The 16,927-nt window shown below is 32.0% G+C and overlaps 1 protein-coding gene across 1 annotated transcript in view; it reads left to right on the forward strand.

Annotated features, from left to right (window-relative positions):
- The window catches only part of LOC128994256 (putative protein kinase C delta type homolog), a 34,813-nt gene that overhangs the window by 1,733 nt on the left and 16,153 nt on the right, over positions 1 to 16,927 (forward strand). The window contains exons 2-4 of the mRNA XM_054418667.1: positions 5 to 105; positions 4,070 to 4,171; positions 14,845 to 15,053. Coding sequence (XP_054274642.1) covers positions 5 to 105; positions 4,070 to 4,171; positions 14,845 to 15,053 — 412 coding nt within the window. The remainder of the gene's footprint in view (positions 1 to 4; positions 106 to 4,069; positions 4,172 to 14,844; positions 15,054 to 16,927) is intronic.

Genomic DNA, 16,927 nt, shown 5'->3' on the forward strand with positions numbered 1-16,927 from the left:
ACAGTGACGAAGATATAAGCTCATCATCATCATCCGAGTATTCTAGTGAGAGTGAATACACATCCGACAGTGAAGAAGACACACTGACTGATGATTCTTCCGATGGTATGTTTGGCTGTGTATCTTTTAATAGATTATTGTCATGGACCTTGTTAAGAGTCAGGATCGGCTAGTTTGTTGTGTGCTATCATTATTTATGGGGTTTTATTTTTTAATTTATCAAACATAAACGGTTGAATAGTTATAAGTTTTTTTTTATGTCAGAGCTTTAAAATACTTCATCGCTTGTAGCTTTCCCGTACATTACATTCCTCTATGATTTCATAGTGTTTTTTTTTATTGCTAATGTACAATCTTACATTCACAATACAAAATGTACTTTTATCATTATTTTTTGCTTATGCTATTTAACAACCAGTTTTGGCAACTATATTTTATGTAAACCTATAATAATTATTCTCGATTTTCCAATGTCTATGAACCCACCGTGGTATTGAAATCTACTAAATTTATCTATATAAATATTGATTAAGTTGAAACTTACTGATGCGCTATGAATGATTATTTCTCAACATTGTACCACATGTAAAAGTAACAAAGCAAAGCTTCTATTAAGTAGCATTTTATTGGGCTACAGGTAACAGTGCTATTAAAAATATGAAATGTGGCTTAGAAAAGGCTATAAATTGTTTAGGCTTATATTCACATTTACAAGTTTAAATTTTTTCTGTGACACTGTACATCCAAGTCAATAGAGTTTATGATTATTTATTTTTCTGAAGATTCTCAATTGGGTGCACTGGATGAAACAGATAAACAAAATTATCGTCAGTAGTAATGTTAGGGGGGAAATGATCCTAGGACATAACATCTGCTGATACCTGAATCAGCAAATTTTTAATTTTATGTGACTGTAACTGGAACCTCTGATTACTGGAAGAGCTTAAAATTCCTAGAACACTCCCTAAAATACTTTTAGCACTTTTCCATAATCTCACTAGTTTTATTGTATAGAGTCGTTGATATTAAGTAAGGTTAAACTAGTTTTTATACTATACAGGTCTTCTTTAATCTTCCCAAAACCATATTAACATAAATTATTTTTACCACCATTATTACCATCATTTTTACCACTGGTTCAAATATTTACGATACAATTAATGATATCGAGATGACAGAATAGCATGATTAATGCAGAATTGCATGACTAATCCTCTTATGCAAACAAATTACAGGTGTTTAGTCAATAGAAAACATGAGTCATGACAATATTGTATTAGGTTTTACAACAACATGACATAGTCCTCTGATGAAAGTTTGAAAATAGAGAAGATAGAGAGGTAATAAATTGAAAGAATAACATACAAAAGTACAGCTGAGGTATTTTTAACATTATTTATATAGAAAGTTCCCTTTGGAAAGCAATTACGACCTTAAAGGGCAATTTATGAAATAATGGATAGTTTTACACAAGGTTTCTCGTCATGACGAACATTTTAAGTATATGGTTTATGGGAGTGTGACTTGTAGTTTTCTCAAAAGTACTTTGGGCTTTATTAATGGATTAAGAAAAACAAAGAACTACACACTTGCCACCAATTAAAGAAACAAACATTTAATATTGATTCACACTAACTTAACCAACCAGCCAAGAACTAGGGTGCTGATCTGACTTATATCAAAATTTGAACAATTTCACACTGAAATCAAAATTAAAAAACAGTTGCTCTTCAAACTAGTCAAATTAGCCAAAAATGGTATATCAAGTTCTAACTGTCATCGAGTAAACAAAATTAAAACAAGAAGATGATTTACAATTTGTCTATTTGATAAGCGCGTCGAGACTACACAAAAATGAAATAAATAAAATTGTTGACAGGTACATTCAATTTCACCATATTTTGAAAGAAACCAAAGAGTCCAGTTTAATATTTATTTAGCATTAAAATATTTTCCTTTCGGATTTAATGTTCTGAATAGTGTTAATTATATTATTGTCATTTAGTCTACTTGATTTGATAAAAAAATTATATAAAATCAATTTCTTTTAACTCTTTTTTAAAAGTAACAAAATTATGGATGTAATATCGCTTGATGAATGAAAAGTGCTGGATTAGTGCACCGGTAGATTACCAACAGTCTACTGTACTTAGGTACATTTCCTACACATTTATAGTTGTAAGCATTATATGACCGTAATCTTGGCTGCTTTGGCTGTAAGATGGCTCTTCCCTAAAGAAAAGACAGTGTTTTTTATGGGTGCGTTACCTACTAGTTTGTAGGCCTACTGTTCAAAAATTGTGCATTTTAATTTTCGAAAACTTTATTTATGTTTTAAGCACAGCGGCCAACTTCAAAAATTTTAATTGTAAACCACATCATTCTTCTTAAGGTACTTTTTTGGTTCTATTTATAAAATCAAGTCATTTTCTGATTTTTTTTCAGCTGTGTAATGTTTAGGTGTGTTAGAAAAGTACCGGGTGTTTCAATATAAATAGCTGGGTTTTAACGCTTTATAACTTTTATACTATTAAACTTACCGCCATAAAATATGCATCAAATGAAAAAGCAGCTCAAAGAGTTTATGCCTTCCAAAGACACATCATTTAACAAAATTGATCCAGCAGAACTGTAGATTTAATTGTACGAAGTTAAAAAGTAATCTCCAACTTTTTTTCACCACTAGAAATTCGGAGGTTCTTGACGTTTTTGCAAATAACTTTTAAATGGTGAGGAAATCGACCAAAGTGGAAGGTAATATTCCGAAGGAGAATAAAATTTCCTACAATCTACTACTATGCATTTCATGAAAATACTCAATAAATGTGGCCTAAATTTGGCTTAAAATAAAAAAAGTGTGTAATTTAATGTTTGCTATGTTTATTGTCTACATTGAAGACGGGGATTTATGGTACCTTTCTTGAGTATTTAAAAAAATGCATTATAGTAGATTGTAGGCAATTTTATTCTCTTTCGGAATATTACCTTCCACTTTGGTCGATTTCCTCACCATTTAAAAGTTATTTGCAAAAACATCAAGCAACCTACGAATTTCTAGTGATGAAAAAAGTTGGAGATTACTTTTTAACTTTGTACAATTAAATCTACAGTTCTGCTGGATCGATTTTGTTAAATAATGTGTCTTTGGAAGGCATAAACTCTTTGAGTTGCTTTTTCATATGATGCATATTTTATGGTGGTAAGTTTAATAGTATAAAAGTTATAAAGCCCCAGCTATTCATTTTGAAACACCCGGTACTTTTTTCTACTTACTTTTTACCACTTACTTACTTTTACTTTTTTCGTAGCTGCTACTAAGGGCAAAATTATTTTTAAAACCCCTTTATGTCAGAGTCAAGATTAAAGTTAAGCTATTTAAAAATAGTACCTGGGGACCGTGGCATAATTTATTACCATTGTACCCTATATCAAGTAATCTTCAGTGTAATCTTTGCTCAATAGTAACAACTTATGTGTTTCCCTTTGTACTGTATTTTGTAATTTGCTAGTATACTGTGGATGAATTTTTACAAACACATGTTACAAGTCTTTTGTTTGCTTTTCCTTGTTATTTTGTTCAACCATCATGGTTACTTGGCAACCCATACGGCCAATGTTAAACAATTTTGACTTACAATTTCATTTTTTTACGTAATTAGAATTTTTGTTGGCGGTTTTAACTGCAGTCAACACGATTTTAGGCTAGTTATAAATTATTAACATCATTTGAAGGAAATCGTCAAAGCAGTTTACGAGAACTTTGGGCAGCAAACATTGCTCATTTAAGAGTATAGGATAATACATATTTTTAATATTTAACATATTTAATAAATATGAAATTTGTTGGTTGGTGAAAAAAATTGAATTGTGAGTACACATAACAATATTGTATTTAATCGTAATTCAATCTTTTTTCATGAAATTATATGTTAACCTTTGTTACATTGTTTTATCTAAATTTAACAGTACTTTGCACAATTTCAAAACCGGACTCATTTGTTCATGTTGAGGTTGAGTGAACGCTCGACAACGTTTACAATAGTTGCCAAAACTTTGGTCTGCTTTGTAGAGTGTGATGTCAACTGCCACCGCAAGTGTGAAAAGTTGATGCCGAATTTGTGTGGTGTTAACCAAAAACTTATCGTAGAGGCACTGTCTTCCTTGAGGAAGGGTAAGTACAATTTGCTGTCTTGATAAACTCTGTTCAGTTTTTTCTTTCAAATAATCTTATTTTTTAGAATTGAGTTGTTTAATTTAATATAATTGTTGTGCATGTTTTGAAAGTTAAAAAAATCGAATATGTTAATTTTTGTTTTATTAATTTATTTAATGTCTCGTGTATATTCTGAATTTTATGTTATTCAACTATTAGTTAATTTAATATATATATAAACCTTTTTCACAAATAATTATTGTTTTAGGGTTGTACAAACTGGTAGAGTCAGTTTTTTGGCTACAGTGGTAATTTTCATTCAACCCCAGTGTTGTATTTGATTTAGGATTATTTTAATTAATAATTTGTTAAAATAAAGAGTGATTAAAAGTGAAAAGCCCCGTCCTTCACTATTTACTTTGAGACTATTTCTGGACAGAGGTAAGAATAGATGTGTGGTAATGGGCTGGATTTAGCCTAGCAGGTGCCAAACTGCAAATCTTCACAGAAACTTAGTCCCTTAAATTATATTTTGTTTATAAATGCTGTTGCTAAATAAGCTATGTGCAGTGATGTAAAATACCCAGGTAATTTAAACTGCAGGTAATTCATGAATAAACTATGTCCATGCCTATATCTTGGGACTTTACCATTATCATAAACACCTGGGTGTATATGATTATTTAGCTACTTGCAACACACAAGTTTTAAATCAATATGTCCATTGGAATCTTTTGTATGGGCCACCCAAATTTCTAAAATTGTAGACTAACATAAACTGTATGCATAAACTGTATGATGATGATGTATGATAACAGAGAGTTAATTTTATAAAGGTTATTTTAACAACCAAACATTGTACTGTGTATCCAACACGTTTAAGTAAATATTATTTTGACAGTATTGACTTATATTTTTCTGGTACTATTAAGACATTATTTCTCAATAACGTATAAATCTTACTTTGCTAATAACTTTTTTTACTAACTTTAACCTCTCACAAAACGTATAATGTACGGTATTAAATAAAAATGTAGAATGGATTAAGTTGTCACAAATAGTAGAACTCCAATATGCAAACTTATAACAAAATTTAGATGAAAATAGTTTTTGTATTTGGTCTACGAGATTGGTTCATAAAATATAAAAAACAGCATATACTGTAGATAGCAATTGTAACGAGTTTCACTGCATCGTGGATAACAGTTTTTGGCGACATTCTGTGTACAATTAGATATGACGATCAATCACCCCACGTGATGCCGCGTCTCGCGTAATGATTTCCGAGTCCTGCGCCAACGTATAAAAGCTTCTGGCAACCAGCAGCTATTTATTTTCAACTGTTTTTCTATTTTGGGCCGCAATCATTCTCTCTTTTTCTCTTTGCGTTGTGAGATGGCGCACATGGTCACATTTCTTTTGTCCCCAGATCAAAATAAATCGGGAAGTGATTGCGTAGTTTCGGTTGGATTCGACCTCCAAATCGAATCTTCTTTTAGCTAGTATCTACGTTGGTTTCGTATTTTTGTAGATGTGTGGGGTATCGAATTATCCCTCTTGCCATAGTTCACGATGCAAACCAATAGATTGGCTAAATACTACATCAATTTTGTCATCGGAGGTTCAAGTGTTGTGTGTCAGTAATTTTTCTTTTACCAAGACTTAAGTTAATTGTCTTAATTTATTTGCAAGTAAGTAGTAGTTCTTGAAAGAAATAAGTATAAAAAATAAATATCTACTATGTATGTTCTCTGTTATTCCTCTTTTCTGTTGTTGTAATGTTAAAATCTAATTATTACTTTTGTAAGCGAATAAAAATTTATGTAAAAAAGTATTTTCAAAAACTAACATTCATCTTTTCAATTTTGTTGTTTAAGATTAACCAATCCGCCTGTTATTTTTTTTATATCATATTACAATCAAATACTTATTTAAACTGCCTAGTCCCGGTGAAAGCCCTTAACCACAATTTGTGTTAAAAATAACGATTTTGTAGGGATATTACATTTGAAATAGGTATTTTAATTGGTTTTGCTAAACGATTTAAAGGGCTGTTTGGTTTTGAATGGCAAAGGACTTACCTCAAAGATTACATTCATGGCAGTCCAATTAATAAAGTCATAATTTATCTAGCACTAGCCTAACTAAATGACTAGCTAAATAAATATTAGACTGATGGACTAAAAATCTTTCATTTTAATAAAATAACTTTACATAAATATCCTATCCTACTAATATTATAAATGAGAAAGTTTAGATGTATGGATGTATGTATGTATGTATGTTTGTGACAAGTAAACGCGGAAAATACTGGTCGGATTGGGCTGAAATTTGGCATGATGATAGCTCACATTCCCAATTAACATATAGGCTAGGCATATTCTTATCTCAAAAATCTTTTCGGGCTCCGTCCCAGTGGCTCTGCAGTTCCCCATGTTAACATTTTGAGTATTCATATTTTTAAAGGGAAATTTAGCCAGCTAAGTAAAAGAGTTGGTTCTATGATATGCAAAAGCATTAAAAATTTATAAGATTTACCAACAGGGTGCAGCACTATTATTTTTTTCAGAAACAAAAAACTGTGATACGCAATGAGAACTGTTAAAGTAGGATTTTTATTACAGTTATGTTTATGTTTTTAATTTGTGATATTTTGCGAATTTTTAATAATCTATCTTTCTCTATTGTGTAGGTGAAGTGTTAGAACATTATGGCTATGGTAGATGTGTAATACTATATAGCCTACCGTGTCTTCTCACATTGCAAACGCAAAGATCGAGTATAACTGCATTAATACTTATTTTCCAACCCCGTACGAAGGACGGGTACTCTGCTAGTAACTTATAAATATAACTTAATAAATATAAACTTTTAAAAACCTTTGTCTTCTTCAGTTTTTGCAAGTGTAAATCTGGACAAGGCGAAAGTGTTGAAACCACAACAATAAGTGGTCTATTGTCCCCTTTTTTGTACTACCCTACTCATTGTATGTTAAAAATCTGCTCATTAAGAATATTTACGATCAGTATCATTACTTGGCTCATTAACTCCAAAACGCTGTTTAATCTAGAAATATTGTCTGTTTTCATCATCCAACAGTTGCAACGTTGTCGTATTTTAGGCCTTTGACTCTTGTCACTTCTGGCAAAGACCCAGAGAACATTCTACTTGTCCTGGTAGAGGGAATATATTCACTCCATGTGTTCTGTTTTGTCAAGAGTGTTATTTTTGTCGATCATTTGACCATTTCCTACTAGGTTTGTTTAATGAGGTGTAAAAAATACTCTTTGATGCTTAGTTGTTTTTTTCTGTAACCAATTTTCTATGCAAAAAGGTTTTACTAAACTGTTGTATGTAGGCCTACTTAGTTTATTTACACAATTTGAGGGGTTTGAAAACATTGAAAAGAGTTTTGAAAACAACAAATCACTGTAACTCTAACTTACGTTTAACTTTCAGTTGGTTCCAGGTTTTCTAATTTGGCTATCTTAGAGCAAAAATAACTTGCTACCCTGTTAGATTATCCTTTATCGATTAGGTTACTCCTCTGTATTCACATTTGTAATCCTAACATCAATAGATGTCTTTAACCTTGTAGATTGAGGTTATAATCATATTTTTATAAGTCACTCAGAAGTGTATTGGTTTTGGCAGACAGTTCCAAATACACTGGCACCTCTTTAACCAGCTCAAAGATCATGGCATTGTATCAAAACCAATGGTTTTTTTAAGTAAACCCATTTACTTTTAACTTTTTAAAAACACTCCAAGGTAACAAAGCATATTATTTTATCTAGTTAAAAATAAACCGTCCAGATTTCAAATCTATCATAAAATTCTTTACAAATTCCATCCAGAAAATAAAATAATTATACGGTATAAAAAAAAAAAATAAAACATTTACCGCCTTACCGGTATAATATAAATTTTAGATGAGCTTTTATACTATAATTTCCTATCATCAAAGATTATATTAGGTAATTTATTATACAGTAATAAACCTTGTCACCAGCGTAGAAATGAGACACCTACCTTTCTGACCACTGTTTCATACTGTCACACGGTTTGGCTATTACTCGTTTTGTGTTAGCTGTATTAATGTTTAAACATTTTATCCATAGTTTCAGAAAAATTATTATTGTCAAAAACTTTTATTCAGTTAAAACCAAAGTAAGTTCATCCCAGTTTAGTCCATAACTGACTATTTCCTTGCCATACATTACTCCTTGGATTTTAAGTGGTTATAATTTCACATCACAACTAAAAAGATGCTTTATCACAGTTTTCAGTTCTAACATATCACAGTTTTCAGTTCTAACAGTCACGTATCAAAGACTCTCTGTCACCACTGGATGTGTATTGAGTGTTGAAACATTCTTGAAGACACTACTGCTCTTCACTATTGTAGACCTAAGGACCTGTTACTTTTTCCAATTCAATTTCAAAGTCATCACACAAATTCATGGCTCAAATTCAGAAATGAAAAGGTGACATGTCAGTACAATTAGTACGATGCAAAAACTGTTCATTCAGGATCAATGCAATGTATACAAATATTTTCATTACAGATTACGCAAAAAGATAGCTTTTAAGCTCAGTCCCAATGTTTTTTAAATCAATTCAGAGTTAAGCTGTGCAAGGTATATTCTTCAAGGTATATTCTCTCCCATTTATCAAAATACAAACGGTTTGGCCTACTCTTTGCTCAGGTAAATTTTTTAACGAAAAAATAAATTCACCCCCTATGAAATGTAGCACTTGAAGACGGTTAAGGCACTTTGCCACTACCGCAACACACCCCCTTGGCTTCACCTTTCCATGCTAAAGCATTGCATTAATAACAAGCATTGACCTTGGTGCCATGGACACTTTGAACCAGCAGCCAAACAATTTAGACAATTTAATTGCTTTATATTTGTATATTGTCGGGTCAAGCATTTCTTGGTTTTCGTGGTTGGAAGGATATAGTTGTATCCTGTATCACTGTGGTCTGTGAGTCCATGATCCCAGCCTCTTAAAGTGTTTTAAAACATGGAACAACTCTGTGTGTGTTGTACTTGCTCCAATCCTTGTGCTACCTATCCATAGATCAAATATCTGATAGCATACAGGGGCGTTCACCGCCACAAGTTTAATTCATTACTAATCGCAATTAGTTCCTGACAAGCCTCATAACAAGGTATAAACAAGGTCATTAAGCTTATCGAAACTAGACACAGTTCTTTGGTGATTGTAATTACAGTGCAGAAAATAAATTGTTCACTGGAGTCAACCTGTAACTTATGGGATTCAAACAACTTTCATAGTTTCCTAATGACGAAAAATCCTTCAAAATAATTAGGGTCCGTTACCTTTTACCTCTGTCAATATTATGACGACTATAGTTCCAAGGCTCAGGTTGTCTCATTGTTAAATCTTCTGTTTCCTTGACGAATGTTCAACAATATTGTCATTAAAATAACCACGCACACATACAGTACAAAACCTTGCTGTCTAATCTATTTAAAATTTAATCCAATACTTATGAAAATATTTACTTTAAAAGGATCTAATTTTAAAATGATTAAGCACAAAAATATCGACTGCCGACTGCCTCTTCAATTGTCAATAGATAGGCTGTTTATTTAGCCAAGAATAATAGTGTAATACAGTAAGCAGGGCTTAAAATAAAGCCTCATGGCCTAAGGCCAGAATAAGGTTAACAGATAGGCCGATGACCGGGGCTGCAACTTCCAAAGGTTACTATTAAAAGATTTAACGGTTGGGCAACCAATGGATGTTGAGAATTTTGTAATTGAGTTATTGCAGTAGAGAAGTTGTGTAAATATAAAAACAAGAGCCATTTTGATTTAAAATGATACAGCTTTTATTTATGTATGGCAGTATATTGTTTGTATATTTGCAAATTTTGAAATATTATAATTCCAAGATGTTTTGTATGAAAAAACACCAATAAGAGTAAAGGAAATTGAGTTTGCCTTTATAATTCCCCTTGCCATTGTTAAAAAAGTATACTATTTTTTCAGGTAAACCCAAATTAAGGCTTCAGGCATAACAAACATGTTATAAAAGTGTTCAACTATTCTAAAAGAAATGCTATTACTATAAATTTTGACAATCTTTAATAATTTAAGATTAAAACATTCTTTTAATAGTCTAAAATGGTTTCAGTCAACAAGACCTTCCCGGACTTTTTTTGCTTCAATATACGAGTACTTGTTGAATTTGTACTTGTTTTATTCAGTCATCATAGCCTCATACTTGATACTAATATACAATGCAGGAAACAAAAGCTAAAATTTACTTAGAGTAGACACTCTCTTGAACGACATGGATTAAACACTTCTGTCTCAGTAAAAAATATATATTGGTATATCCATTCTGAATTTTAATACTGGTTGGATTAACCTTTTACCGAAATCTATAGACTTGGATTACTTTACTTGATCCTGTAATAATATAGAATAATGTCTGTGCTGGTAGTTGTATTAGCAGTTAAAAGTTACCATGGGAAAATAGTAAGGAAAAATAATCCAAGAGACGTTTTAGATCATCTGACCTATGCTCTGTTATAAATAGATAATAAATAAAAAGGTCTTTATTTAGCAAGCCTTTACAGAAACAATTAAATTTTACATAACAGACGAGTTGGTATATTGAAATAACAACAAGTCTCGTTATTTTCTGTTGATCACAAAATCCTTTCACAACTCTTAGAATGTTTGTAGTAAGCAATACCTATTTTACCTCATACACATTCCGAGTATGCAGGTTAGCCGCAGAAGTACTGAGTTATGCCAATAAGATATGAGTGTCATGATATTCTCAGCCGCACTGCCTAGGTTTTGGCGTGTGACTCCCTGGTATTCCGGACCTGGCAGGTTGTTGGCGTGGGCGTCCCTGCCAGAATAACATTGTCGAATAACGCCCTCTTTGTGCTAGTAAGCACTGAAGAAAGTTTCTGTCATTTAAATAACATTAATTAAAACGTGGAGGGCTTGTAAAACGAAAGATTTTTTTTGTCTAGCTCTTTGTACAGTGTACAACCCCACAAACTTGTTATGATGTTGACTAGAAGGGTGCTCAATTTGGGAAATGCTGGATCTTGAGAAAAAGGGCTAAAAATGTAAACTTAGGCCTAACATAGTAATCTTTTATGTATTTCTCATATGCCACACATAACATCACAACATACCTCCTTTGTTCATGGATGTTTTTCTACATTTAAAACACCATAACATCGAATCTCACCAATACAACTAGTTAAAGAAAATACACAACTCAATTTTCTTGATGAAATTCAAAGCTATGTCAATGAGTGAAAGACCATTTGACGTTGTTTAGCCTTGCCTTCTTGAATAAATTGCGTTTATTCTTTTACTTACTTACGTTTATAAAACCTTTTACATATGTCTATCCCTTGATGTTGCTTTATAATGTGCTTGTAGGAATATATTTTCAACAATTTGTGTAAGCTGACCGACCCTGTAGGCCTGATGTTTATCGCTGTAAACATCGTAAGTTTACATTTTCCCAACAACATATGCGGCCCGACAGACTGTTGACAATTTACAAGACAACAGCGATTGTCTGTATCGTTGTGTCTTTGCCAAATTCTTACCACGAACGATGTGTCGTACTCCACTGACGCCGCTTTTAGTTCAGATAAATTTGATCTTGCGGTCACTTATTACATGGAAACAATCCATGGCGATGGAAATAACGGAGATGTTTTGGACCATTTACAATGCTGTAATTGACAGTGTCGGTGTGTTTATCTGCGTTTGGCAAACTTGTATGTTTTAGATAGAATTGATAAGAGCCAATTTGTTTTTCAAACGTACTAAGCATATGACGTTTAATAATTAATACTAGATATCAAAAATATGTAATGTGCAGGCTTCTTTATTTTCACCCCACGCTGTAAATAAAACATATGATTGAAATTTCTTCAATTTGTTTTGATTTTCTGTTCATATTTCGTTGTTATTTCATCACCACCATGGCAATCCATAAGGCCCATGTTAATAAACAAAAATTAATCCATTTTTGTGCTTATTTTTTAGCCTATTTTAATCTATTTATGGGATTCTGCACATCTAAAGGAAAATATCTTTCTAACAGTATGCGTATATTCTCCCTACGATGAACACAAGCTGAGAAAAAAGGTTTTTAAGAAACATGCTTGCCTATTCATTCATTTTCATTTTCAAGCCATTCTATTTAAACTTTTGTAGATATCTCAGCATCTTGTTCCACTTGCTTTTCAGCTAGTGTTTTATTTTATTGTGCAACATGTGTTTCTAACGTCATTAAAAGAGTTTGAAACATTCTGCAAGTTATTCACAAGATTTTTTAGTAGCACTTTCGGCGGTGGGTAGAGTTAGGCATTCCATTCATATGTTGCTAGTTTTAGAATAAAAATGATGATAGCTGAATTGATCATTCAACAGATTGTAGTGCTCTCAATTTCCTCATTTCTGTTGTATACACTAACATTTAAAAATTACCAAACTGTAAGGACAACTTGTTGTCAACTTATTCTAACATTTTCTTCTTGAATAAATATTTAGCTACAGCTGGTCCATATAAATGGGAAGTCTATCAATTTGATTAGATATCCACTGGTATCTAATCAAATTTATTTTTGAATACTGAAGTAGTAGAGTCTATATCATAGACTAACCAACACAAGTAGACTTCTCATCACATTGTAAATTTTGAAGCTTGTTTTTCGTGTCTAGTTCATGTCCGGTTACACTGATCGCTAGTGTCAACAAAATTTTGTTTATATTATTTTAGGATAAATTTTATGATTTGTGCTTTACTCTTTGGTAATACAACTAGAGGATAAGTTATTTTCTTGATTAGGTCGTTTTATTTGGTTAAATGAGGTTTTAAATGACTGAAATAACAAGAAACAAATTGTAAACCAAATTGTAAAAACTAAAAAGAATGGAGTAATTATAGATTATGTAGGCGTATAAAATTATTATTTCGAGCTTAATTTTTTTACTGAAATAATTTACGTGACTTATATATGATAGCTTACAATGAGTTGTTCTATCAGTTTGACTCGGTTAAAAAGTCTGCAGACTCAACAGAAATCAATAATTTACACGAGATCTGTCAGTAGCTCAAGGTTCAATACAACTTCTTCCATTTTGATTTAAATACTGGCTAATGAGGATGGAATGTCTAGTTATATCAACGCTCAGCAAATAGAATTGCAGGCAGAGTTTAATGTTGTCAAGACTTGTCATGTTGCGATGCATGAATATTAACCCTCCGAGCGTCACTTGTCGAAAAATCGACTCACGACACACTTTGTGTAGTGTCACTTGTCGATTTTTCGACACACAAACATCGTTTACGGCGAAGGCTCTATGACTGACTGAATCGGATTGAACTGGTTTTGATATAATCCATTAAATATTTTATTGGTACCGTGATAGCAATATGTTACAGAACAGCTTTTCTAAACAGACAAATTAACAAATTTGAATCTTTGTCATTATTGGATACAAGGCCTAATTATTACTCAGGGAAAATATTCTTGTGGATTTAAAATAGAGATGATTTAATGAGACATGAATATATGGATATTTTTTAAATCAAAACATTTAGCACAAAAAAGAAAATGTAAAAACGAACCAATATAGACATAAACAGATATGCAATTATTTGAAATAATTAAGATTTTTAAAATTCTCATTGGTGTTAAAATAATTGAGTGTTTGTACTTATTATATGTTATTAAATTCTTGCATGGCTTGAAGATGTATGTTTGATCCTTCATGTTTGACTAACATGTGTCTTGTGTTGTAGCTCTAACATGCCTTAAGTCTGGACAACACTTCAGGTAAACCAATTTTTAATGACAGAATTATATTAGAAGTTTTAAAAACTATTTTTGTGTAAGTAAGTAATAAATGTTATAGCTATAGTGTACAACAATGTATAAGACTTGTTCATACTCTTTCTATTGCTTTTTGCTGCTGATCGCCTGTATCAAGATATATGTGGCATAGTAATTTTAGAGTGAAATGTTTGGATTAGTAACATACTGCATTTCTTATTTGCCATAAGTTAAAGATTCTAATTCAGTCATTGGAAGAATGAAATGTTACAATTTTATCTTGTTTGGTCTACACATTAACGGTTTTAAATATAATTTTCAAATTAATGGGTAATGTAGTATTATTTGGCTCTCTAACCCGTTGTGTACTACAAGATTTGATAATAATCGTCTAAAGCCTTTGATGAACGTGGACAAAAACCTTAATTATGTGTTAATTGTATTTTATTTTTTCTAGTAAAAAGGTATTTTAGGTTGTATTCTTAAGTATTATTTCATTATTAATGTTTTTAAATATTCTTAGTTAAAAGCAAAGTTTTCATTGATAAATAACACTACAAATATGTTGAATCGCTGTTGTACACATATGTTGCTTTCTACTATCTAAATGCTTTTGTTCGATGCTAGCACCAGCTCTTCAACTGTCTTTTCATATTTTGTTGCTTAAAACTTACCCATGTATTTTTTATAAAAAAAAGCTATTTTTCTTGACACTATCAATCATCTTATTTTGTTAATGTGGTGAGAAACATTTACTTTCTCTTCTCAGGTAAACACCTGTTTAGGTATTCTTTTATTGAACCTTCCTAACAGTAATTGTGTTTCCGTTTAGGATCATCCGAGTCCCGTGATCATGGCTCCCCTACACGTCGCCATAGCAATGCAGCTCTCAGCCTGGAGGAGGAGTCACACCGTCATGGTAGCGGGGCTACCGGAGCAGGCCGAGTCACTCCCCCAGCCACCACCATACCAAAGTTCCGCAAATACACTATGGAGGACTTCCAGTTCCTCAAGGTGCTCGGAAAAGGCAGCTTTGGGAAAGTAAGTGTAATTGATGTGTCTTACATGTTTGCGTGAAAAGCTCTGTGCTAAAATTGTGATTGTTAGAGCAAAGGGATAGAAGATAGCTTACCTTTAAAAAACCCCAAGTATTTCATTGTATACACAGAAGACCCCACATACAATGGTAGCACATACAATGTTTTGTCCCTGAAGGACTAGGATGGAAAACCTGCACTCAACACAAGAAATAAGCACAACTTCCTGCTAGATGCACACCACCTTAGCACTCAGTGTGAACAGAATCCCTTGTACTAGGGTGCCGTCTCTTACTAGCTAACAAAGGACCGGAAAAGATTACCAGAGAGGAATCTGAAGACAGCACTGTCAAATTTATGTTAAATGTCTACTGTGTTAATGTGTAAAAGTACCGTGTTGTAATGTTTTTAAGAAATTTGACGACATTCAATAAATGAAATTTAACGTTATTGTTTTGAAAATGACTACATAGTAGTCGAAACTAGTTAACAGAAGGTCGTCTGAGGAATTGTTTACGTCAAGGTGTGTAACCTGTTATAACATCATTAACTTTTTCAATGATCGCGGCCAAATCTTAAAAATGATTGTCGTGAAGACAGGATCATTGTCTTTCGCAGTAAAAAAGTATCATCGTTGTCCTCTGCGATCGCAGTGAAAGCATAAATTTCTTGATCCGGAAATCTTTGCAGATGTATTCTGTGATCGTGATGGTTTAAGCTTGACTCGACTCAGCCTATTTTATATCAAACACCCCATATTTTGTTAAAAATCCAATCTTTACCTTTTTCATAATCCAAATGTGTTTCAGTACCAACTTATTTGGATATTTGGTGTTTGACCGTAACTAGGTTAAGTCTTTACACAACACTAAACTCAATGTTTATGTGAATAAAGATTTATTGATTGACTTTGTCAAGTGTAAACTCTGATAATTTGTGGATTTGTTATTTTAATGAAGAACCGAGAAAATCAGACAGATCAAGTCTTCAAGATTTAGATCAAGAGCATTTTTTAAATTTGAAGCTACCCTATGATTGTTCTGCGAACACAGTTTATTGTTGTTTAGTTATTAGCCTTATAAGATTTGGTAAGATTATTATACCTATTTATTTACTCATAAGGTTAGAAATCAATTTTAGAACATAGTAGCAGCCAGCGTCATTTTGTGACTTAAAGGACCGTGATATATTTGAATTAATTTACAATATTTTCTAATTGTCATCATTATAATCACCAAATCCCTATTATTTGCATCGCGTGCCCTATTATTCTCCTTGTATGTGTGTGATCTTCTGCTCTTCGAAACATCTTATAAAAATTACAAATACTAATTAAACATACTATGAAAACACAAAATCTAACGTAAGTAGTTTTCTTCTTTACATTTTAAATTAATAACATTACAATATTTCACTTGAATTCACTCAACCACTATCTCAGGAAAATTAGTAAGTATTTCACTAAACAACTTGTTTGAAAATGTAAAAATTTATCATTGGCCTTTTACCCTTGCCAAGTAACTATGTTGGTTGAATAAAATAACTAGGAAAAAGTAAACAAAACACTTGTAGCTTGTGTTTATAACAAGCTATCCACAGTATACTAATAAATAAATTATAATATAATATAATAAATTACTAATGTTTAAAATATTAAATTACAAAATACAGTACAGCATACAACATGTGTGTGTTGTTGGTACATCATTTGGTTGTATCAATTGAGCAAAGACTACACTAAAGATTTGATTGTTTGTGGATGTTCTAAGTAATTGTATTTTAAAATTAGGGGAAGAATATGGTTGCAATTTTAGGAAAAGATAATTTTGGAGCCAACAAATATATTGGTGGACCCTGAGATCTATTGCAGGGAATGTG

Source organism: Macrosteles quadrilineatus, unplaced genomic scaffold, assembly GCF_028750875.1.
Source record: "Macrosteles quadrilineatus isolate MER2022 unplaced genomic scaffold, UCM_ALF_1.0 Scaffold_5__1_contigs__length_97177068, whole genome shotgun sequence".
In the NCBI taxonomy this organism is placed as follows: Eukaryota; Metazoa; Arthropoda; class Insecta; order Hemiptera; family Cicadellidae; genus Macrosteles; species Macrosteles quadrilineatus.